General features: G+C 38.0%; 1 protein-coding gene across 6 annotated transcripts in view; it reads right to left on the bottom strand.

Moving 5' to 3' along the window:
• UBE2K (ubiquitin conjugating enzyme E2 K) overlaps nt 1-22,721 on the bottom strand; it is a 108,800-nt gene that overhangs the window by 8,834 nt on the left and 77,245 nt on the right. For 5 of the 6 annotated variants that reach the window (XM_089911806.1, XM_022565662.2, XM_089911807.1 and 2 more), the window contains one exon: nt 1-22,721. This exon is cut by the window's left edge and continues 8,834 nt beyond it. In XM_089911806.1, the coding sequence (XP_089767932.1) occupies nt 22,647-22,721 (75 nt within the window). In that variant the 3' untranslated portion in view covers nt 1-22,646. The other variant, XR_016393261.1, reaches the window with a different exon arrangement.

Genomic DNA, 22,721 nt, shown 5'->3' with positions numbered 1-22,721 from the left:
GGTCATCTTCACGATCAGCCTCTATTAGCTGCAACTGCCTGCAGAACCTACCTCTGCTCTGATGTACCTGGCACTGAGATCTTGGAAATCTCATAGGCCCTTTCACAACTCAGGTTTCTCACCTGTCAAATAATAACTGCTTCATAGTCATGAGGGTAATATACGGAGAAAACCTCACAGAATGCCTGGCCATAGGAATGCTCACATGCTCACAGCTGTTGTCACCATTCAAGCAGACTGGCAGCCCCAGCTACGGCCAGAACATCCTCAGGCAGCGATCGATACTTCGTTCTTGTTTGCTGCATCTGTTTTCCAGGTTCTGGGCCAACCACTCCACTTCTGTTAATCAATCTTTCTTGAACCAGGGAGAAAGTTTCCACTTCCTCACATTTCCATACCGTTCAGCCCCAAAGAGGCCACATTTACAAGTAAAACCTCATCATCATTTTTCAGACAGTCAGCATACTGAATGCCCTTTTTGGGTTTGGGGAACCCCCACCCCACAACTGACACCCCACGAGGCAGAGCCCATTTCCCTCCGTAGAAGCTGAAAACACCAACACTTACTTTCCTAGCCTCCCTTGCACCAAGGGCTCAGACATATGACCTGGATGCTATCAACCAAACACCTATAACCTGCTTTTGAGATGTGGACTGTGGCACTACAGGATGGGGACCACTCCACCCTAGAAATGGGGGGCAGCAGTATCCAACGTCCAGAATTGGTGGTATCAGTGCTATAGGCTGGCTGGGGTGCCTCAGGCATTGGCAGTGGAGGCTGTATCTTCACAGGACCAGTTCTATGACATTATTTTTGGCATTGCTTCTGGCAATGCTAGTGTCCTTATAAGATGAGAAACCAGAAAACTTGTACACTCTCTCTCCACCTGCACTAACTGAGGAAAGGCCACGTGAGGACAGAGCAAGAAGGTGGCGATCTACAATCCAGGAAGAGGCCTCACCAGAAACTGGGTCAGCAGGCAGGAAAACATTTAAGGGGTGGGGTTTCCTCAATGATCCTGACCCCCTCTCAGCAGTAGGAGGCTCTAATGGCCTGGCTCCAAGGTAGTTTTCTTCCTCTTCCCCACGGGACAGGGATTTTTTTCTTTTTCTTTTTCCAGCCTCATTTGATCTTCACCTGTACTCTGTGGTGAAAGGTTGCTCTCCTTCTCAAGCAGATACTGCTTTTTTTTTTACCTGGCAGAGATGAGTTCAGGCAGGGCTTGGTTTCTTTTCCATAGCAGCAACTGCTCACCTCCCCCAGGCCTGAACTACCAAGAAAGTCTTATCTCTGGTCTCCACCAGTACCAAGTGTTCCTTGTGAGTGCCGATGGAGGACCGTGTAGAAGCGCCTACACGTAGGCATAACACTCCCCTTGTGTCTCAGGCACCTTTCTTTAGATTTCAGGCCATTGGGTTACTTCAGTTCTCTGATGGGTTGAAGAAAAGTTATGACTTTGTGGATTATCTGCCTGTTCTTGTTAGGGTGGGAACTACCCTCTTCACAGTTTTCTACATTCTAGGCAGAAGGCAGAAGCCTGAAGCCCCTAGATTTAAAATAATCAAATAAAGAAACTGAACTTCAAATATTGCAATTTGCCATTCTACATGACAACTTGGAGTTTTTGTTTGAATTTTTTTTCTATTGAAGTCACTACAATCAACCCTGAAAAGCAAAAACACTGACAGTATTGCCATTTCTGGAATATTCTGTGATATGGGACTTTATGAATTTCTGACACACTATCCTTATGTTTAAGACTTTTCCTATAATTTGTTACAAGTTGCTTCATTCAATACTTTTCAAATTTAAAACAAAAAGTGTTCTTCACTCATCTATGAGTAAGGATAAATGACATATCTGGGTATAATCTTTTTTGAACATTAACACAGAAAGATCAATTTTGACAATATTAATAAATTTGGAGAAGATTCAAAAAATAAAGATTGCAATATTCATTGTACATCAGGCTAATATGTAGGTCCTTCCTTTTTCTCAAAAAATATATTAATGTAAATTAAAACTATGAATCTATTACTTTTCCTCTTTTTACTCTAAAATTTTAAATGATTATACATATATGAAATTCAATAAAAGAAAATTTTCACTGTTTTATTATTATTTCAATGATTACTGGAAATAATTTTGTAGAATAAAGGGTGTTAAAAAATGATGCACTGGAGCTTCCCTGGTGGCGCAGTGGTTGAGAGTCCACCTGCTGATGCAGGGGACGCGGGTTCGTGCCCTGGTCTGGGAGGATCCCACATGCCGCGGAGCGGCTGGGCCCGTGAGCCGTGGCCACTGAGCCTGCGCGTCCGGAGCCTGTGCTCCACAACGGGAGAGGCCACAACAATGAGAGGCCCATGTACCGCAAAAAAAAAAAATGATGCACTACAGGTGTTGAATAGGCTGGGTACATCACTGACAGAGAAATGTTATAGTGACTGGAATGACTGATCTATATTATTGAATAGGTAAATGAGTTACTGTTCCACAATTGTGGCAGGGGGCGGGTATGGGAGGAATCCAGGGAGAATAATATCTAATGAAAAAAACTCAATCTGTCAAAGTGCTAGCGAAATGCAAAGTGAATTTGGAATAGATATAGGAAAATCATAATGGTAATATCTGTCAACTACTGCCTCATGACCAGCTGCAGATCTAAAGATTGCAGCAATGAACTATATAGTCTCTTGCTATATGATTTATATAACATATTTACATATTTTAGAAATTTATATAAAATTTTAAATATTATATATTTATATATTTTAATCTATTTTCCACTTTTTTCTTCTACACTATTTTATATACAAGATGTTTTGCAGTTAACTTTTCAATTTAGTCCACAGGTTACGTAATATCTAGACAGGATCAGAGTAAGAAGAGAAATGATGTTGCCCAGAGATCCAAACTGCGGAACCAGACACAGCACCGATGGTATTTTGGTTTGGGCCCACTGAGAGGAATAAGCACTTTGGGATGTCTTTGCTCTTGACTCTCTATTCTCCTCTCCTTGACCCTAATACAATTATTTTACCATTAATTTATTCTACTTGCTTTTAAAACTTGCCTCAAATCTTTTTTGATCCTTGTCAAGGTATAAATGAAAGGAAGCATGGGAAAGAGGTAGAGTAGAAACAGACCTTTAAAAGAAATATATGGTATAGGGCCCTTATAAACAGAACTGTTATACACTCAATTCACTTTCCCTTTTTTTCCAAATCATTTCTTAGAATAGCGCTTCACCTGACTTTCATAGAGGCCTAGAATCTGATCACTAAGGCCTAGAATTACCCAAGTCCTGTGGGGCTTTTGAGTTGAGACATCTTACATTTCTGTTTGGCTATTTAGATGTCTTTTATTTCCAAAATTTTGCCCACAAACACAAACTCCCTGAATATTTTTGGCATGGCTTATAAACAGCACCTTTGGTACCATTTTCACAGATCAAAATGGTTCATAATAATAAGAATTCCTATCGGAAGACATTATTGAACACCAGTACTCTGCCAGTCTCTGTGCTAGGGTTACAGGTAAAAAAGACATGACTCAAACGATTAAGGAGGAAAAGACTGAGATGAAAAAAAACTGTGCTAATACAGTGTGATGTGTGCTATAATAAAAGTTTACACAAAGAAGTATAAGCGTTCTGAAAAAATTTACTGTGTCTGAATGAGAGGGAGTTCAGAGAGATGTAAGAGGGAAAGTTTCAGAAAAGTGACATTTAGTTAAAAAGGGACTTAATCAGCAGGGAGACAGGATATTTCAGACTGGGTTGGAAGGTATAAAGAACATGGATTTGGAGGTAGTCTTAATTCCAGCTACATGATTTATTAATAATGTATATATGAACCTTAGGCAAGTCACATCTCAACTTGAGTTTCTCACCAGTAAAAATGAGAGGGATTGCCTAAAAGATCTCTATGACTCTCCCTACTTCCTACAGGGTATATTTACAGCAATCTACACTCCAGACAATAATTCCTTCAAAACAGTAATAAAACATTTTACAGCATTTTATATCCAATGTATTTCTTTTTTTTTTTTTTTTTTTGCAGTACGCAGGCCTCTCACTGTTGTGGCTTCTCCCGTTGCGGAGCACAGGCTCCAGACACGCAGGCTCAGCGGCCACGGCTCATGGGCCCAGCCGCTCCGCAGCATGTGGGATCTTTCCAGACCGGGGCACGAACCCGTGTCCCCTGCATCGGCAAGCGGACTCTCAACCACTGCGCTACCAGGGAAGCCCCCCAATGTATTTCTTGATTATAGAATCCACACATGTTCTGTAGACCACTCTTCCCACAAAAAAGATAGTATTTTCCATCTCCCCAACATTTTCAATTTCTCTCTCCCTACTGGCATTTCTCCTTTTGTCACAAAGAAGTATCTGCGCACAAGTTTATCATATCTTCGAAGAAAAGCAAACCTTCACCAGACTCTACTTGGTAATTATTTTAAACAGCCAAACTTCTGAAGTTTTAGCTCACCACTGTAACTTCTAGACTAGCTGTTAATCCTATCATATGATCAAAACTGCTCAGAGATGGCAAGAAAACAACAAAATGTCGAAAATACTGTCCGTATGAAATGACCAGCTCAAATCTGCTCCATCTTTCTGATGCCTTTAATGTTGCTGATGGTGCCTCCTTAGTTCCGTTTCCTCTGCTCCTCTTGATATTTATTTCTTCAGTACACACATAAGTCAATTCATTTGACATTCACTGAGTGCCTATTTTATGTCATGAGAGTAACAATATCGTGTTTAAGGAGTTTACAATAAAAAAAAAAAAAGGAGTTTACAGGGAGTTCCCTTGCAGTCCTGTGGTTAGGACTCAGCGCTTTCACTGCTGTGGCCCTGGGTTCAATCCCTGATCAGGGAAATAAGATTCCACAAGCCGTGCAGCTTGGCCAAAAAAAAAAAAAAAAAAAAAGAGTTTACAATCAATTGGGTCAACAACTAACAAGGATGTAAGGTAGGATGTACATAAGTACTAGAACGCTTACGGAGTCCTATGGGAGATGTGAGGTGGCATTTGGGGTGGACTTGATGGATAAGATTTCAATTTATAGAAAAGGAAGAGAATCGTATCCAAAAGAAGAAACAGTAATTTTAAATGCACAGAGGCAGAAAGTACAATGTGTACTTAGAGAAACATTACTATAGGGTGGGAATGGAAGTTCTTTTAATATAAACATATTTTTATGAAAAGAATAAATAAATGGTAGTTAAAGAAACAAAAGGCTTATAGTGAAAATAACAGTCTTTTGCCCAGCCTTTTTCAGTCTCTGGTCTTACTCTTTAGAGATAAGCTTTCTCGGCCATTTCTTTGGATATTTGCCATCATATTTTAAAATAATGTACTTTGAATACTATTTCTTAGTTTATAAATTCTGGATATATCTACAATCTGCTCTGAGATGAAAATCTGACATTCTAAGAGCCATCCCCCTCATCTTGCAATTCAGATTTATCACTATATTTGGTTAAATTGATTATCAGTGTTTACTGCCTTGCAAATATTGCTCATAAAGTACCAAGTTGTGTAGTTTAATTGCTATATAGCAGCCCATACTGGAGTTCAAACCCTGAATAAGGCAGTTCTTAGCAGTGTTAACTGTGAGGAAGTTATTTTATCTTTCTGCCATTTCCTCATGTGTAAAATGAGCACAGGATCTACAAAGTTGTTTTAAAGTCAGATTAGGGACTTACCTGGTGGCACAGTGGTTAAGAATCAGCCTGCCAAAGCAGGGAACACGGGTTCAATCCCTTGTCTGGGAAGATCCCACATGCCACAGAGCAACTAAGCCCGTGCGCTGCAACTACAGAGCCTGTGCTCTAGAGCCCGAGAGCCACAACTACTGAAGCCGCGCACACAGAGCCCGTGCTCCACAACGAGAGAAGCCACCACAATGAAGAGTAGCCCCCCTGCTCGCAGCAACTAGAGAAAGCCCACGCGCAGCAACAAAGACCCAGTGCAGCCCAAAATAAATAAATAAAATAAAATTTTTTTAAAAAATACCTCTTTAAAAAAATAAATAAATAAAATAAAATCAGATTAGAGTTAATACATGTAAAAGTACATAGAACAATTACTGGTACTTAGTATATAGCCAAAAAATATTAGCTATTCCTATTACTGTGGGTTTTGTACTCGAGTTTACACTTGTCTTCCTCTTGTGCATTTCTAGTTGCTTCATCCATGTGGGACATGAACTGTGCAATATCAGGGGCTCCACTCACATAGAAAGAATACATGAGGTTATGCAATAAGGCAATCTGTCTCTATATCTAATATTTTATCAAGTCTTTTTTTCTAAGAGTCAAAAAGTCCTCTCAAAGCCCTCTGTCCTGCTCTAATAAAGGGTTTCTTTTTGTGCTGTCATCATGGGTCTTTCCTGTATTACTCTTCTGGATTAGCTCCACTGTTTCTTTGACCCCAAGTATCTTTATTTTTGATATACTCCAATTTGCTACAGCCTATCTACAAGCAACTTCTTAAGATGGTGTGTATAAGTAAAATTTCTGAATCTTTGAATGTTAAAAAAAAAAAGTTTAGGGCTTCCCTAGTGGCACAGTGGTTGAGAGTTCGCCTGCCGATGCAGGGGACGTGGGTTCGTGCCCCGGTCGAGGAAGATCCCACATGCCGCGGAGCGGCTGGGCCCGTGAGCCATGGCCGCTGAGCCTGCGCGTCCGGAGTCTGTGCTCCGCAACGGGAGAGGCCACAACAGTGAGAGGCCCGCGTACCACAAAAAAAAAAAAAAAGAAAAAAAACCTATCAGCGAGTGGCAAGTGACAATTAAGCTGTATCTTACGGAGTAGACTGGACATAAGCAAAACACATCGGGTGTCACTGTCTCCCATCACCCCCAGATGGGACCATCTAGTTGCAGGAAAACAAGCTCAGGGCTCCCACTGATTCTGCATTATGGGGAGTTGTATATATGAGCATGTTAATGCCATTAACAAGCATGTTACAATGTAATAATAATAGAAATACAGCACACGATAAATGCAATGTGCTTGAATCATCCTGAAACCACCCCCCAACCCCCCGTGGAAAAACTGTCTTCAATGAAACCAGTCCCTGGTGCCAAAAAGGTTGGGGACCGCTGCTGTATTACATTTCTATTCATTCATTCATTCAACAAGTGCTTACTGATGACTGGCCTACTATATTCTTCTATGTCCCAGGCAATGTTCTGCTAACTGGAGATAAAGTAGTAAGATAATCCCAATCCTCATGTTGAACAAAATTGAAAAGTGGGTTAATAGTAAGTGCTATAAAGTACCATAAAGAAAAATTAAGCAGGCAGGAGGAGACATGAATGGAAGTAAAAGCTGTTTTAGTTCGGATGGTCAGAGAAGGCCTGACATTAGAACAGCAACATAAATGAAATGATTAAGCAAGACATGTGAGTATCTGGGGAAAAAGCATTCCAAGCAGAGAGAACAGGCTATACAAAAGACCTGAGGTTGCAAGAAGCCTGCTGTGTTTGACAAGTACCAAGAGGCTAGTACATCTAGTATAGAATGCTCAAGGGAAAGAAAGGGATAAGGTTGGAGGAGCAGTCAGGAGCAGAGGAAGTGGTAACGTCACATAGAGTCATATTATGAACATGGTAAGGAACATGGATTTTATTCTAAATTAAGCCATTCTGAGCAGGTAAGTACTACTTTAAAATAACAATCTGGCTGCTGTGTAGTAGATGGACTGTAGGAGTTCAAGAGTGGAAGTAGGGACACCTACAAGTTTAATAGTCAAAGCAAATGTGATAGTGGCTTGGTTAGGAAAGTAGCAGACAGCAGCAAGTGGAAATCAGAGCCAGAATATATTTAAAGGTTGAGCTAATAAGAGTTGCTAATGAACATGGGCCATTAGGCAGAGAAAGGAATGAAGGATGATTTGGGAGGTTTTTGCTTGAGCAACTGGATAAATGATGTACCATTCAACCACCTAAGGAAAGATGAAGGAAGCAGCAGATCTGGGTTGTAATGGAGAGGGAAGAGGATTGTTTTTTTCTCTTTTTTTTGGCCACACCACACAGCTTGCGGGACCTTAAGTTCCCTGACCAGGGATAGAACCCAGGCCCCTGCAGTGGAAGTGTGGAGTCCTAACCACTGGCAACCAGGGAATTCCCAGGATTCTGTTTTTAAACCTAAGTTTGAAATGTCCCACATAACGGTTAAAAGCACGCAGGTGAGTTGCACGCATGAGTTCAATTCCTAGACTGGATGGGGTAAGAGCCTATAAAGGCTTCCTTTTTCTCTTTAAGATGGAGACATATAGTAAGTCTGCTACATATGAATGAGTTCTGTTCCAAGAGCACGTTGATAAGTCCAATTTGTTCCTAAGTCCAACAAAGTTAGACGAGGTACCCAACTAACACAATCAGCTATATAGTACTGTACTGTAACAGGTTTAAAAATACTTTCCACACAAATAATACATAAAAAAACAGACACAAAAACTAAGAAAACATTTTTAATATTACAGTACACTACCTTGAAAAGTACCGTAGTTACCAGCTACATCACTGCTGCTTTTATGCTTGCTTCCAGACATCCTGGGCTTGAAATAAAGATACTGTGCTACTGTACTCTATACAGTAAAGTACACAAAAACACAACCACTTGCAGAGGATGCACACACGTGACAAAGTATGCCAGACACGTGAACTAACTTATAAGCCTGGACATGTGAATGCATGTTCACATCTTTGAAAATTCGCAACTTGAAGGTTTGTATGTCGGGGACTTGCTGTAATACCCAGTTTGTATGTTAAAGTAAAAAAAGAGAAATTAACAATGCAGGAGAAAGATGGGAGTAAAGTCCTTAAATAGATAAGAAGGAAGAGAGTATATAACACCAGATGCAGGTAGGAAGATAAATTTGATAATGAAAAGATTTAGTACTCCTTGCTCTATCTCTCAATATAAAAAAATTAGTTCATTAGTTGTCAGGAATTAGAAGCTGTTGGAGATTTGAGGCAAGTAAGCTGTGCAACAGTCACCTCAGAGAGTGGAAGACTGAAATGATCAGAGAGATATAAGATTTTAGCTAGGTGCTAAAGGCCCACTTCAGAAAAGTGGTTGTCAGTTCACAGTAACAGCACAACTGTTTTTCTCCAGGTAAAAAACAGCTATGCAGGTATATATAGGAGCTGACTATGCAGAGATGAAATATTGCAAGGAAAAGTCAGGAAGCAAACGATAAGGGGATGATTATAGTGATGGCCCATGGAATCTAAACTGGGTGAAGAAGAAGGTGAATACCAGTGAGTGTATCTGTCTCATCTTTAGGAATGTGGGGTATGGGATTAATGACAGTTACTCAACGGACTTCCCAGGCCATCCAGTGGTTAAGACTCCTCGCTTCCACTGCTGGGGGCGCAGGTTCAATCCCTGGTGGGGGAACTAGGATCTCACATGTGCGTGGCACAGCCAAAAAATAAAAAAAAGTTACTGAAGATTTTAAATCAACCATATAAGTTATCACTTTAGATGGAAATGGTCAAAACACACCAATTAAAAGACATGAGATTGTCAGAGTGGATTAAAAAGCAAGATCCAACTATATATATGCTAGTGATAAAAAATCTACTTTAAAGACACAGATATATTAAAAGTAAAAGGATGGAGAAAGATGTATCATGCAAACACTACCTGCTGGAGTGTTTATATTAATTTCAGATAAAGTAGACTTCAAAACTAGGAACTGGGGCTTCCCTGGTGGCACAGTGGTTGAGAGTCCACCTGCCGATGCAGGGGACACGGGTTTGTGCCCCGGTCCGGGAAGATCCCACATGCCGCGGAGCGGCTGGGTCCGTGAGCCATGGCCGCTGAGCCTGCGCGTCCAGAGCCTGTGCTCTGCAACGGGAGAGGCCACAACAGTGAGGGGCCCGCATACCGAAAAAAAAAAAAACAACTAGGAATTGTATCAGAGATAAAGAGGGACCCTGGAAAATAACAGATGTCAATTCCTCAAGACAGAACAACACTAAATGTGTATGCATTTAAAACAAGTGAACTTCAAAACACACAAGGCAAAAATAAATGACATGAAAAGAAAAATACATAAATCCATCAACATAGTTGGAGACTTCAAAACTCCTCTCAGTAATTGATAGTACAAGTAGGCAGGAAATTAATAAGGACATAGATGACCTGAGCAACACTTTCAACTACCTTGATTAACTGACATTCAGAATATTCCACTCAACCATGTCAGGTTATACTTCTTTCCAAGTACCCATGTAACACTCACCAAAACAGACCATATGTTCCATGCCATAGAGCAAATCTTAATAAACTTAAAATAATAAAAATCTGAAAAAACATATTATTGGATCCTAATAAAATTAAATTAGAAATAAATAACAGAAATATCTGGGAAACCACCAAATATCTGGAATTAAACAATATACTATCATCTAAGTAGCCCTTGGATCAAAGAGGAAGTCTCAAAAGAATTTAAAAAATAATTTAATCTGAAAAAAATGAAAATATAACAGTAAAATCTGTGAGATGTATCTAAAGCAGTGCTTTATATTTTTTCTAATATAAGCATTAAGCGCTTATATTAGAAAAAAAAGAAAGCTCTAAAATCAGGAACTTAAGATTCTACATTAAGAAAAAAGAGCAGGGACTTCCCTGGTGGCGCAGTGGTTAAGAATCCACCTGACAAAGCAGGGGACACAGGCACCCTGGTTCAGGAAGATCCCACAAGCCAAGAAGCAACTAAGCCCGTGTGCCCCAACTACTGAGCCTGCACTCTAGAGTCCGCGAACCACAGCTACTCAGCCCACGAGCTGCAACTACTGAAGCCCACGCGCCTAGAGCCCGTGCTCTGCAATGAGAAGCCTGTGCACTGCAACGAAGAGTAGCCCCCAATCGCCTCAACTACAGAAAGCCCGTGCCCAACAATGAAGACCCAATGCAGCCAAAGAAAACCCCAAGAAACAAACAAAAAAAGAAAATGGAAGAGGAGAAAACCCTCTCAACTCATTTTATGAGGCCACCATTAGCAAACACCAAAGGTAACAAGAAAACTAAAAACCAATATCCCTTATGATCACAGGTGCAAAAATTCTCAACAAAATATTAGCAAACTGAATCCAGCATCATATAAAAAGGATAATACGTCATGACCAAGTGGGGTTCATTCCAAGAATGCAAAGCTGGTGCAACATTTGAAAATTAATCACCATTTAAACAGACTAATTAAGAAAAGCCTCATGATTATCTCAATAAATGTAGAAAAAGCATGACAAAATTCAACATCCATTAAGCTTATAAATAGAAAGCAATTTCCCTAACTTAATAAAGAACATCTATAAAAAACCTATAGCTAACATAATTATTAGGACAGGTTGAAAATGAAGTAAAACTGCCTCTATTCACAGATTACATGATTGTCAACATAAAAACGTATAGCTACCAACTGAGGAGACTCTGGGGGAAACACTGGGCTCAGGGAGTAGTCAAGCTTCAATTTTATTTATGACAATTCTAAAAATTAGGGCACGGTGGAAGGAGGTGGAGAAATGGTCAGTTAGTAAGACTCAGTCAAATTAGGAATTAGTTTCTTACGGTTAAAACTCTATGTTTTAGGTCAAATAACCTTTGAGTCTTGAACTGGATGAATTAGATAAGCCAGATAAAAAGCACGATGTGATTAGTCTTGAAAAGCTCTAGAAGTTGTATAGTTAGTTACGATTATAGCTTCCTTCTTGGGATGGGTTCCTTAGGCAGTTTGTGGTGATAAAGTGTGTGACAGATCATGGAGGTCTTATAAGGAATGCTTTGGGTCTCCCTTAAATCCTGTCAGGACAGAAATAAATTTGAAAGAGAATCAATTTTTTTAAGTTTATTTATGGCTGCGTTGGGTCATTTTTGCTGTGCACGGGCTTTCTCTAGTTGCAGTGAGCGGTGGCTACTTTTCGTTGCAGTGCATGGGCTTCTCACTGCTGTGGCTTCTCTTGTTGCAGAGCATGGGCTCCAGGCATGCGGGCTTCAGTAGTTGTGGCACGTGGGCTCAGTAGTTGTAGCTTGCGGGCTCTAGAGCGCAGGCTCAGTAGTTCTGGTGCACAGGCTTAGCTGCTCCATGGTATGTGGGATCTTCCCCAACCAGCACTTGGACCGGTGTCCCCTGCGTCTGCAGGCAGATTCTTAACCACTGTGCCACCAGGGAAGTCTGAGAATCAATTTTTTAACTTCATGATTTTTTTTTTTTTTTTTTTTTGCGGTACGCGAGCCTCTCAATGTTGTGGCCTCTCCCGTTGCGGAGCACAGGCTCCAGATGCGCAGGCTCAGCGGCTATGGCTCACGGGCCCAGCCGCTCCGCGGCATGTGGGATCTTCCCAGACCAGGGCATGAACCCGTGTCCCCCGCATCTGCAGGCGGACTCTGAACCACTGTGCCACCAGGAAAGCCCCATCCATAACCATTTAAAATTTTTTAAAGTTCTTATTTCCTAAAGATCCTTTTTTCTTGTTAGTGTTGTATGGGTGCAAAGAATTCAATGTCAATTAAGAATAACTAGACTTTTAACTACTCTTCTGTTCCCTACATTGTTTCCTCCATTTTTTTTTTCATCTTGGTTTCATGTTGAACGCATTTCTCAAATTTTTTATCTTAGTTTTTTGCATATGGTTAAGGGTGAGGCACTGAAAGACTAATTAAGAGTACTGTGACTATTGTTTATTGGCTACCATCAGATCATCTATCAGTTCCTTTCTTTCATTTTATTAATCTTACCCCAAACTATTTCATCTTTCTAGTCCTCTATGTACTGAAATGGCTGCTCAACGTTGCTGCACAGCTGGCATTATGGATTTCTCTTCATTTATCCCAGAAATAACAAGCTCTGGTTTGTATCTCATCTTTCTTTTGCATGGCTTACTCCTCCATTTTGGTGGAGTAGGTCATTCGAGTACTTACCAAGAAAGGGACAATGAGAAGACAAAAAAATTCTTTGACGCTTGGAATATATAAAAGTATCTTTATTCTACACTGGTACCTCTGCTGGGAATAGAACTCTTAGAAATAATTTTCACTCAAAACTTAGAGGTCATTGCTTCCCATAGCACTACTGAGAAACTTGATACCATTCTTATTCCCACTTCATTTTAGGGGCCCACTCTCCATATTCCAATCCCGTTTTTTAGACTTTCTCATTTCTCCTAATGTCCTGAAACAAAATATGCCTTATTATGGGTCTTTTCCCATTCACTGCATTCATTGTGCTGAGTGCTTTCAAAGTGAAGAGTGTCAAGTATCCTTGATTATTTTCTTGATCCTCGGCTTTATTCCATTTCCTTTAAGAAACTCCTAATAGATGTTGGACAATCTGGAGTGGACCTCTTTAAAAAAAATCCATACTTTTGGATTTTTTAATCTTTCTTATACTCCTTAAACTTCAAATGTTTTAACTAATTTTTAATTTGAGTTCTATTTAATTTATAAAATCTATTCTTTAAAGCATTCTGTACCTTCTTCATAGATACATAGATTTCTTACCTTTGAAAACATTCATTTTCAGGTTTTCTTCTTTCTGTTATCAATCCTGTTTTGGTCTCGGTTATTAGTGCTGGATCAATCTTCAAAAATCTAGTGATTTTTGAGTTTGTTCATACTTTGAAACTCACTTGGTGGGGACTCAACTTTCTCACTGGAAAATCTTCAAATGTCCGAATCCCTTTTGAGGTATTTTTCTAGGACCACTGAGTTTCTACAGAAAAGGATCCTCCCTCCTTTTCCCTTGAGACTTAACTGTCACCATTCTAGAAACTAGGAATATGCCATCCAAGTACACAGAATTTTATCTTATCTTCATTTTCAATCTATGACTGGTATCTCTCAGTCTGAAGACTTGTTTCAAATTCATAAGACAGAAATTCTCATTCCATGGTAAGAGGACAGTAGTAAACTATCTACCTACCTAACTGGGTAGAAAGGAATAGACTTTCAATCAACCCTACTTCCAGCTCAAAAACTCACCCTTACATTCAGCAGTGTCTTTTTTCTCCCATTTCTAGGTTATTCTGAGTCTTAAGAAGTAAATCAGCTTGCTTCTAAATAAGCATTCCTTCCATAGTCAAATTTTTAGGTTTGAACTTCCTCTACTATGCCAAATCAGTTTCTACTCTTCAGTCTGCTTTCCATCTTCCATTCTGTGGCGCTACAGATTTATACCTTTAGAAATGTCATTTCAGTGGAGTTTTAGGAGGCAGCTAGTATTAAAACATTAGTGGTACCCATTACATTAAGTCCAGGCAGCATAATTTCTAATAGAGAAAAACAGGAAACCATCCACACATCTAATAGGGTAATTGATATGTAAAATATGGTAGCCCTACTCAAAGACCTATTTATAACTATTTAAAATATTCATGTAAAGAATTTTTAATTTTTTCTTTATTTAATTTTGGCTGCGCTGTGTGGCTTGCAGGATCTTAGTTCCCTGACCAGGGACTCAACTCAGGCCCCAGCAGTGAAAGCACCGAGTCCTAACCAACCACTGGACTGCCAGGGAATTCCCAAGAGTTTTTAAAGAACTGTGCTTATCAGTTTTAAAAAGTCAAATATTGACAATTATATACTATTAATTGTGTAAAAACAGCACAGCAAGGAGAGAATACTCCAAAATACTTAAGTAAACTCTAGGATGTAGAGTTAAAAGTTTTTTGAGTCTAAGGTTCCTGAAATTAGCACATTTTTACCACTAAAACTTTTAAAAATAAAAGTAAAGCAAGAGATATAGTGGATAGAAAACCCAAGTTCTCAGTCTGACAATGTCTTGTTATCTCTGGGCAAGTCAGGGCCTCATTTTTTTGTATCTGTAATTTGGAAGGGCTGTAGGATTTTCAGAACAAATTTAGAAGGCCAGGCCCAAATTGTGAGAGTTAAGAAAAGATGCAGACTATTCAGAAGGCAGCATTTTGTAAATGTGATAAGAAGTAGAGTAGGAAAAGGAAATAAAAGCATGAATAGTTTAATGAAAAGAGATATGGAGGAAAGAATGGCTAGATAGTGCCAAAAAAAAACACAACTAAGACCTGTAGAAAGTAATAAACAGTATAAGGAGGTATCCTTGAGAAGAAAAGTTGTTTACTCAAAGGCCCAGTGAAGAGAATATCAATCTACTGAATCGAGTTGAAAGGGTTGGGGCTAGAATGTAGGACTGGCAACTTGAACAAATTAAAAGGATTACCATTTAGGGCCAAGGTCTTTGACTACACTCCCTACATGCATGTCTTCCCACCCAGGCACTCTTTTCCCCTCCTACCCTCCCTTCCAAGGGAGGGAGGGTGTGATCAAGGTTCACAACCTTGATCTTTCATCTTGCCTTTCTTTCTTCCTATAATAATCTCTCCCTCTCTCTTCATCTTTTAATTACTACCCCAATCTAGGTATCACAGTCTCCTTCTTTCAGTTTACTTTTGAATCTTACCTCTACCTCAGTTCCAACAGAATTTGTTTCAGTGAGTAAATGCTCCTTACCTGTACATGCACTGCAGCCAAAGTCACACTACTTTCTCAATGCTTTTGTGTATGCAACAGCCCTCCCTCAACCTAAATTCCATTACTAAGTGAAGATAAAGGTTAGGGATAAAAATAGGGAGTGAAGAGATACTAGGTATAACTGATGGAAGAGAAGTGTAATTAACTTACTGTTACAAAGCCTAGAGTTACTTAAAGAGGAATAAGCATATTGCTTAATGACCTGGAGACAACTCAAAAACAAAAATCAGAGATATTCAGAAGCTACTGTCTCTATGGATTAGTAGTAGAGGTAGGAAGAGGATCACAGATTTTCCACTGTGGACTCTTCGCCACTACTAATTTTTAAAAATACACATTTATGGGGCTTCCCTGGTGGCACAGTGGTTAAGAAACCGCCTGCCAAAGCAGGGGACACGGGTTTGAGCCCGGGTCTGGAAGGATCCCACATGCCGTGGGGCAACTAAGCGCATGTACCACAATTACTGAGCCTGCGCTCTAGAGCCAGAGCGCCACAACTACTGAAGCCCACGTGCCTAGAGCCCATGCTCCGCAACAAGAGAAGCCCACGCACCGCAACAAAGAGCAACCCCCACTGGCCGCAACTAAAGAAAGCCCGCGCGCAGCAAAGAAGACCCAATGTAACCAAAAATAAATAAATATATTTTAAAAATACACATTATTTGGAAAAATAATTTTTTTAATGAAGAAAATCAACCATGCTAATAGTCACCTCAGCAGACTATTATCCTGAATTTGTTTCCTTATTAAAATTTTGCCTTTGTTTTACCTCCAGGTCATGACATCTTAACTAACCAAAGATGAACTACCTCTTCTCCTCATGTACACAGAAGTATGACATTATGCAATTAAGAACTAAAGTATCTGTAATGGAATACAATGATATTTAGGGCCAATTAGATTTTGCAGTTTAAAAGATCTTTTTCTATGGGTTGCATAAACCAAGAACAATGCTATTTATTCTATTCTTCCAAATATCAGAAAAAAAGTGTGTCTGGTGCATGTAAAGCAACTTCAGTAGAAGTCATGAAACCCTACAGTTGAACTTAGTTCATCAAAACATTCTATTCAATTCATACCATGAGGAGTGGTTTGGATATACTTCCCTTGGAATGAAGACCTCACTCTCACCTGAACTGGTTTTCCTTTTCATGCTTGCAAAGGATCCCTCCACATTTCCTATTTTTAACGAAAACAAGAATAGCATTTTAGGTCTCAAAAAGCTACCAGGTTTAGTAGGCACATATAAATAACAATATTAAGGGATTGTCCCCCCAAATAACCTGTGACTCTAGGTATCCAACTTATTTTAATTGATCTGTTTTAAAAAAGGAGACTGGAAGGTCTCCTTTTCCTTAAAATTCTGTAATTCTATGAATATGGTTAGGAGATACCACTGGAACGTCATTAATCCTGTTCCTCAGTACTACTTAGGACAGGAGGACATTCATCTATCAATATAATACAAATAATAATGAATGTATATAGCAAAGGAATATATATTTTTCACATACTAAAGATGAAGAGCTGAGGAATACAGTAACTAGAGAGCTGAATGTTAGCTGTGTAGGAGATAAAAGTCACTATTTGTTGCTCTTAAATAAAAATTAGGTATATTCTGTACATGTAGCTAAGCTTTTACACTGTAAGGGAGAAACAGAGTACTAGGTATATTAACTAAGTATGAAACACTCTGAGTTTCTGAAATTTTGCCCCGTTTTATAGTGTTTGCCTTGTTTTATCTGTGTATCTTGAAAAAAGCCTCTACAAGTATCAAGTGTTGTAAACTGAATATTTAAAACAGATTGCCCTTCTTGACTTTGGTCAACATCCTATTAAAAAGTAATTTATGATAAAAGATTAAGTAGATTTATAAAGTTGTGCTTTAATATACTTTTACTGAAATTCAATGAGGGGAAATGAACATTACAATACGAATACTTGAGTAGATAGTATATTACTGTAGGAGATACTCCTAAAAACTTTAGAGAATTCATGTTAATTCTTTGATGAATGAAACAAAACACATACCAAGTGTTTACTATCATTTCAATTTGACCATCCTGTGCTAAGGATTAGCATGAGGGCTCTCTCGAATTCCATTTGTTATCCTTGATTTTTAATATGTAAGGATATAGCTTGCTCCATGAAAAGAGCCCTTCATACTGGTATTCCAATGAGAAGCAATTCCATCTCCAGGCTATAGTAATTCATAAGCCTGCTGAAAGCTGGTAATAAATGCCCTAGAGACACAAAGTTAACAATCAGTTTGCCATATGAAATAATACAAACCCTAACCAACATAGCCTCTTCTAATTATCAGTATCAATAGTGGCAGAAGTTATCCAGTATAACCCAGAACTTGCTGAAACAATTCAGAGTCCTTGCCACTGTATAGGCACCCTTTCCAGAAAGATTTGTGTGCTTACATGAAAATAAATATTACTTTCAGTATCAACTACCTCTGTATTACTCTAAATTTTGGATTAGATTCTAGCCAAATAGTGTTATATTTTCAAATAGTTTTAATTAGAATTTCAACCTATTTTAAAATTCAAAGCACTAATATAATTTATTGCATTTATCAACATATACTCATTACTGTAAAACTTGCCTAGTAGAAATATCTACCTGGTTGTTTTTCTTGTTTAAAGCAATGTGGAGGCTTAACTACCTGTCTATTGATGAGCACCTAGAAAGAAGATATAAACCATTTTCAGGGGAAAACATGCATGCATTTATTTTTAAGAATTCCCAGTAAGGGGGAAAAAAAATTCAACATCTTTAAAAATGTGTTTATTTTTTAAAAAATCAGTTGTGTACAAAAGTGTTTCGTAGTTTTTAATTCTCAAGACAAATACCCAACCCTCCACCCCCAGCCCACCCTGCTTCAATAGTCTTTCTGGTAACCCACCCAATTTTCCCCTTACAGGAAGTTAACGGCTCAGAATAGATCCTCCTATAGAATTTATCATCACTAACAGATTGTTTAGAATAGAGATCTAGAGAAGCTAACAAGCAAGATTCTTTCTCAGTGAAGTTAATGAAAATCCCTATAATGGCAGTAGACTTCCAGCAGACACCACAACAAAGCACCATCAATTGCTGAAAGCTAAAAAATAGATATTATTTTCAATAGTATTTCATTTTCTATTGGAAAAGTCTTTAAATTACATTAAATAAGTCTCTTTCCCCCCAAAGAAATAGTCTAGCTTTTATTATGATGCCTGTAAAAAGTAGGTAACAGCAAGCACACAAGGATCATTAAACAGCACAGTGCAAATGATATGAATCCACTCACCCCCTAGGACCAAACCGATAAACTGTGCCACACCTGATTATATACAGCAGCATTGAATATATACATATATATGTATATATTCAATGCTTGGTTGAAATAACCAAGCAAAAGGTGACACATTCACAACTTACATTTAGGTGATGATCACAGGTTTATGAGGGTAGATCAGTCCAACAGAGCAGTAACAGAACAAATGGGACAAGTGAGATACTGACATTCCCCTACCCTTATGCCACAAGATTTTTGATCCATATTGCAACAGTGCAAACAGAACATGTGACATAATATGCAGACACGGCAGAAAAGTCACACTTGAAGAAAGGCTATTTATCAGTAAATACTTCAAGTTACCTTCTTCCCCAAGTGACAGCAAATAGCTGATGTTAAGCATTTATTTTTAACTGGTACTAAAAGAATGGAAATGCAAATTTTTAAAATCAATGGTTTGTACCCTGGAATTGAAATTTCTTGAACTAGAAAAAGTGATTAAATACAACATCATTTTGTAAAACTCCATGAAATCAAGTTAACTGTAAACAGCTTCCTTTTCCTATCCAAACATTGTTTCCATCTAGGTACAAGAGTATACCTGGCTCCAACTCTTCCAAGCCCAAATCCATCTTTAAAACACCAAAAAAAAAAAAAAAAAGTTTTTGTTTCCTGTGCTAACAAGGATCGTGGAACATTATTATACCCCTATTGTAGAGTTTTAAAAGCTCAAATCAGGCATACACTTAGAGCCAAGAACTGCTTTTCACATTGATAAACTTACAAAGCAGCAGTAATACGATATGCTGCATTCTGTAGTACATAAATAAGCAATATCCATTTTATCTGCCAATTTTTTCTTATACTTTAAAATTATTTTGCATAGTTTTAAGCACCACCAGCAATCACAAATGTGAAATACTTCCAAAAAAAAGAAAAATTATGTCTTTCATTCCATAGATAACTCTCCTCAAAAGCAAAATCGTCAGAATACAAACACACATATATATACTTGAACGTGTTATGTGTTTAAGTAAATCATAGTCACAATTCCAAACATTTGGGGGAGCCAACACAGAGCATCTGATTTAGTACCAGTTTCTCAAATATTTATATATCTTACCGTATACTTATTTGGGTCACAAATTGCTACTCATTCATTTAGTCATCTGTACTGAAATACTACATAACTAATTATTTGTTCTTTTAAAGGTCAGGCACATACTCAGGAAACAGACCTGATTACAGTAAAAGCCTATAGGAGTATCAGTGACTTGTAGCAAATGTGTCTGCCCTAAATGGGATAAAACTATTTATATTTTTTACCATAATTTTTGAGGCCTTCACAACTGACAAATCACAAATGATTGAGAATTATAAAAATAATTTCCATCAGGGTACCTCTTCCCTAGACCCGCACTTTTAATGTTCTTTTTCCGAACATATATAAGACCACAGAAAAGAGCAACTGCCTTTATTTCTATGTTTGGGAAATAAATCTACCTGTAGAAAAATAGGAAAAAAACAAAAACAAACAAACAAAACAACAGAAGGCGACAGTAGGAAATGTACCAGAAAAAGAAAGAGATTATCACATTAAATGTAAATGAGGTAAATTTTAGAAATGAAAAATTCATTATGAAGAACCTCTCATACAAAATATTGTACTTTTCAATTTCCTGGGCATTGGGGATGTTGAACTGTAGTTACATGAGTAAACCCTAAGGGGCTAATGTGCATAAAAGTCATAGGCAAGGTATAGCTGCCTCCAAGAGCAAAGTATATAATGCTTGACCCTTAGTAAATTCTCAGCTCTTTCTCTCTCATTTGTCAAACCACAGGACAATTAAATATACCCTGATAAAATAGGCAAATAGTAAACTGGGTAGAGGTGTCTGATATTTAAAATAATCCAAATATTACTAATATTACCAAGCCACCCGCCACTAAAAAAAAAAATTAATTCTAACCAACAATGGAACAAAACTGTCCACATTTTCACACAATTCCAACCTTACTTCAAAAATATAAAGAAAAGTACATGGTTTTAGCTATTTAAAATAAATAAAGAAAAATCTTGTTTCCTTTGGCATCTTTAGAAAGTAACTAAACTACAACAAAAGGAAGTGATTGTATAAAGAAATTTATACTTAAGCAAACATATAGGGGAAAAAAACAGCAACTTGTGTTTAGTATGCAATAAAATCAACTACAAGAGTTTACTATTGATTAGGAAAGCCTTACAAGTTGTTGGAAGAACCTCCACATCTTAACATTACAATATATTTAATAATGGTTCTTTTATTGCTTCTAAGATTATTGAGAAGTCAAATGAAATTATGCTGAATTTATGGTTCAAAACTATTTTCCAAACACTTAACCATTATAATTTAGGATAAGTAACACTTGAAGAAAGCAAACCTTTTATAATATGAGTTTCAGTATACAGCCTTACTTTAATTCACTCTGATTTCATTACATTTTTGTTATTTTTGCATTGGTCCTGAATATGTAATAATAACTGTGTTTCTATGTATAGAACAGCCTACACAAATCCATTTCACCCTTCATAAAATGGTCACATTAGTGTTTGAGCTTGCAAAACTAATAATTTTCAAACTTTTGAACTTAGAATGAAATGTAAGTTTAATACGTATAGAAAGTCTGACTATGTACAAGAGAAGGTAAAGTTTTCAATTCTCATATTATCAGAAACATCATAAAGAAAGCTAGATTTATAACACACTTCTATTCCTATGTGCATCTGAAGTATGTACAGTAAAACACCAACACAGCTTTCATGTGTCAATTGGGGGAAATGCACACAAGAGTGCCTTTAAAGGATCTGATAAAGCAACCTCTTATAAAGCCAAAATTAGGCTTAAAAAACTGCTAACAGTTGATTTCACCCTTGCAAGTTGTCAAAGAAAAAATTCATCAGGTTAAAAATAGAAAGATGTTAAATTCACTGAAAAATTAAGCTGGGTTCTTTCATTAAATCTGGGAATACTGCAACATCAAGTTTTTACTGTTTTTGCAAGAGAAACGAAACTGGCAGCTCCGTTTTTTACATTATTACTTATATATGAAAGTTCTAAGAGTGAAGAATTGTGACAAAACATTCCAAATGGACAACCTAAAAATGGAGCAAGGGATACTGTCCCTCAGCACATTTCCCCACCAAAGAGAGAAATTTACTATTAGAATATTAGCTGTGTGTGGTAAGAGGGGAAAAACAGATATGGTGTCCCAGTCTGCTGACAAGGACAAAAAGGCTCTGAATAGGTCACCATCTTCAATTCTGAATAATCTCATATTTAAGAATTCTCAAATGCTTAAAATGGTGGTCTTTTCAGCTACCCATCCTAAGAAGTCAAGTACAAGCATGCAAGTAAATTCACAGGCACAGAGGATCCATGTTAAAAACAGTTAAGGTAGCTGTGATGCAACACCAACGATTTGAATGGCCCTGACACACTCAAAATATTATCTTAATTATTCAACAAAATCCTGAAGCAAACTCTTGCTAGTCTTGGTACACTGCTAAACACTAAAGTAGCATGTTTTTTCCATGGTTTTAGCTTAGCTCAAAGAATTTTTACACTATTAAGTAAGAAAAAAATTAAAGTATTTCCCCTTTTTAAATTTACAGAGACGTTTAATTAGCTTTATTTACAGAGCAGAGATTTTTTTCAGTCTCCAATGGTGCCTAGATAACATCATTAGGCAAGAATGCCAGTTTAAAAGAAATCTACGCAGAATCCTAAAAATAACAGATGTTGATGCTCCTCAAGAAGGGGCAAGCTTGACTATATCAGCAGCTCTATGTCTCAGTTACTCAGAAGCAATTCTGTTGCAGTCTCTACATCCCAAGATTTTGAAGACAAGGCCACTATTACTGCATT

This window comes from Delphinapterus leucas, chromosome 5, assembly GCF_059928025.1.
Source record: "Delphinapterus leucas isolate spDelLeu-1000000601 "Yukka" chromosome 5, BTC_Dleu_Yukka2, whole genome shotgun sequence".
Lineage (NCBI taxonomy): Eukaryota > Metazoa > Chordata > Mammalia > Artiodactyla > Monodontidae > Delphinapterus > Delphinapterus leucas.
Note: the sequence above shows the minus strand (reverse complement) of the source record. Positions and strands in the feature narration are given on the sequence as shown.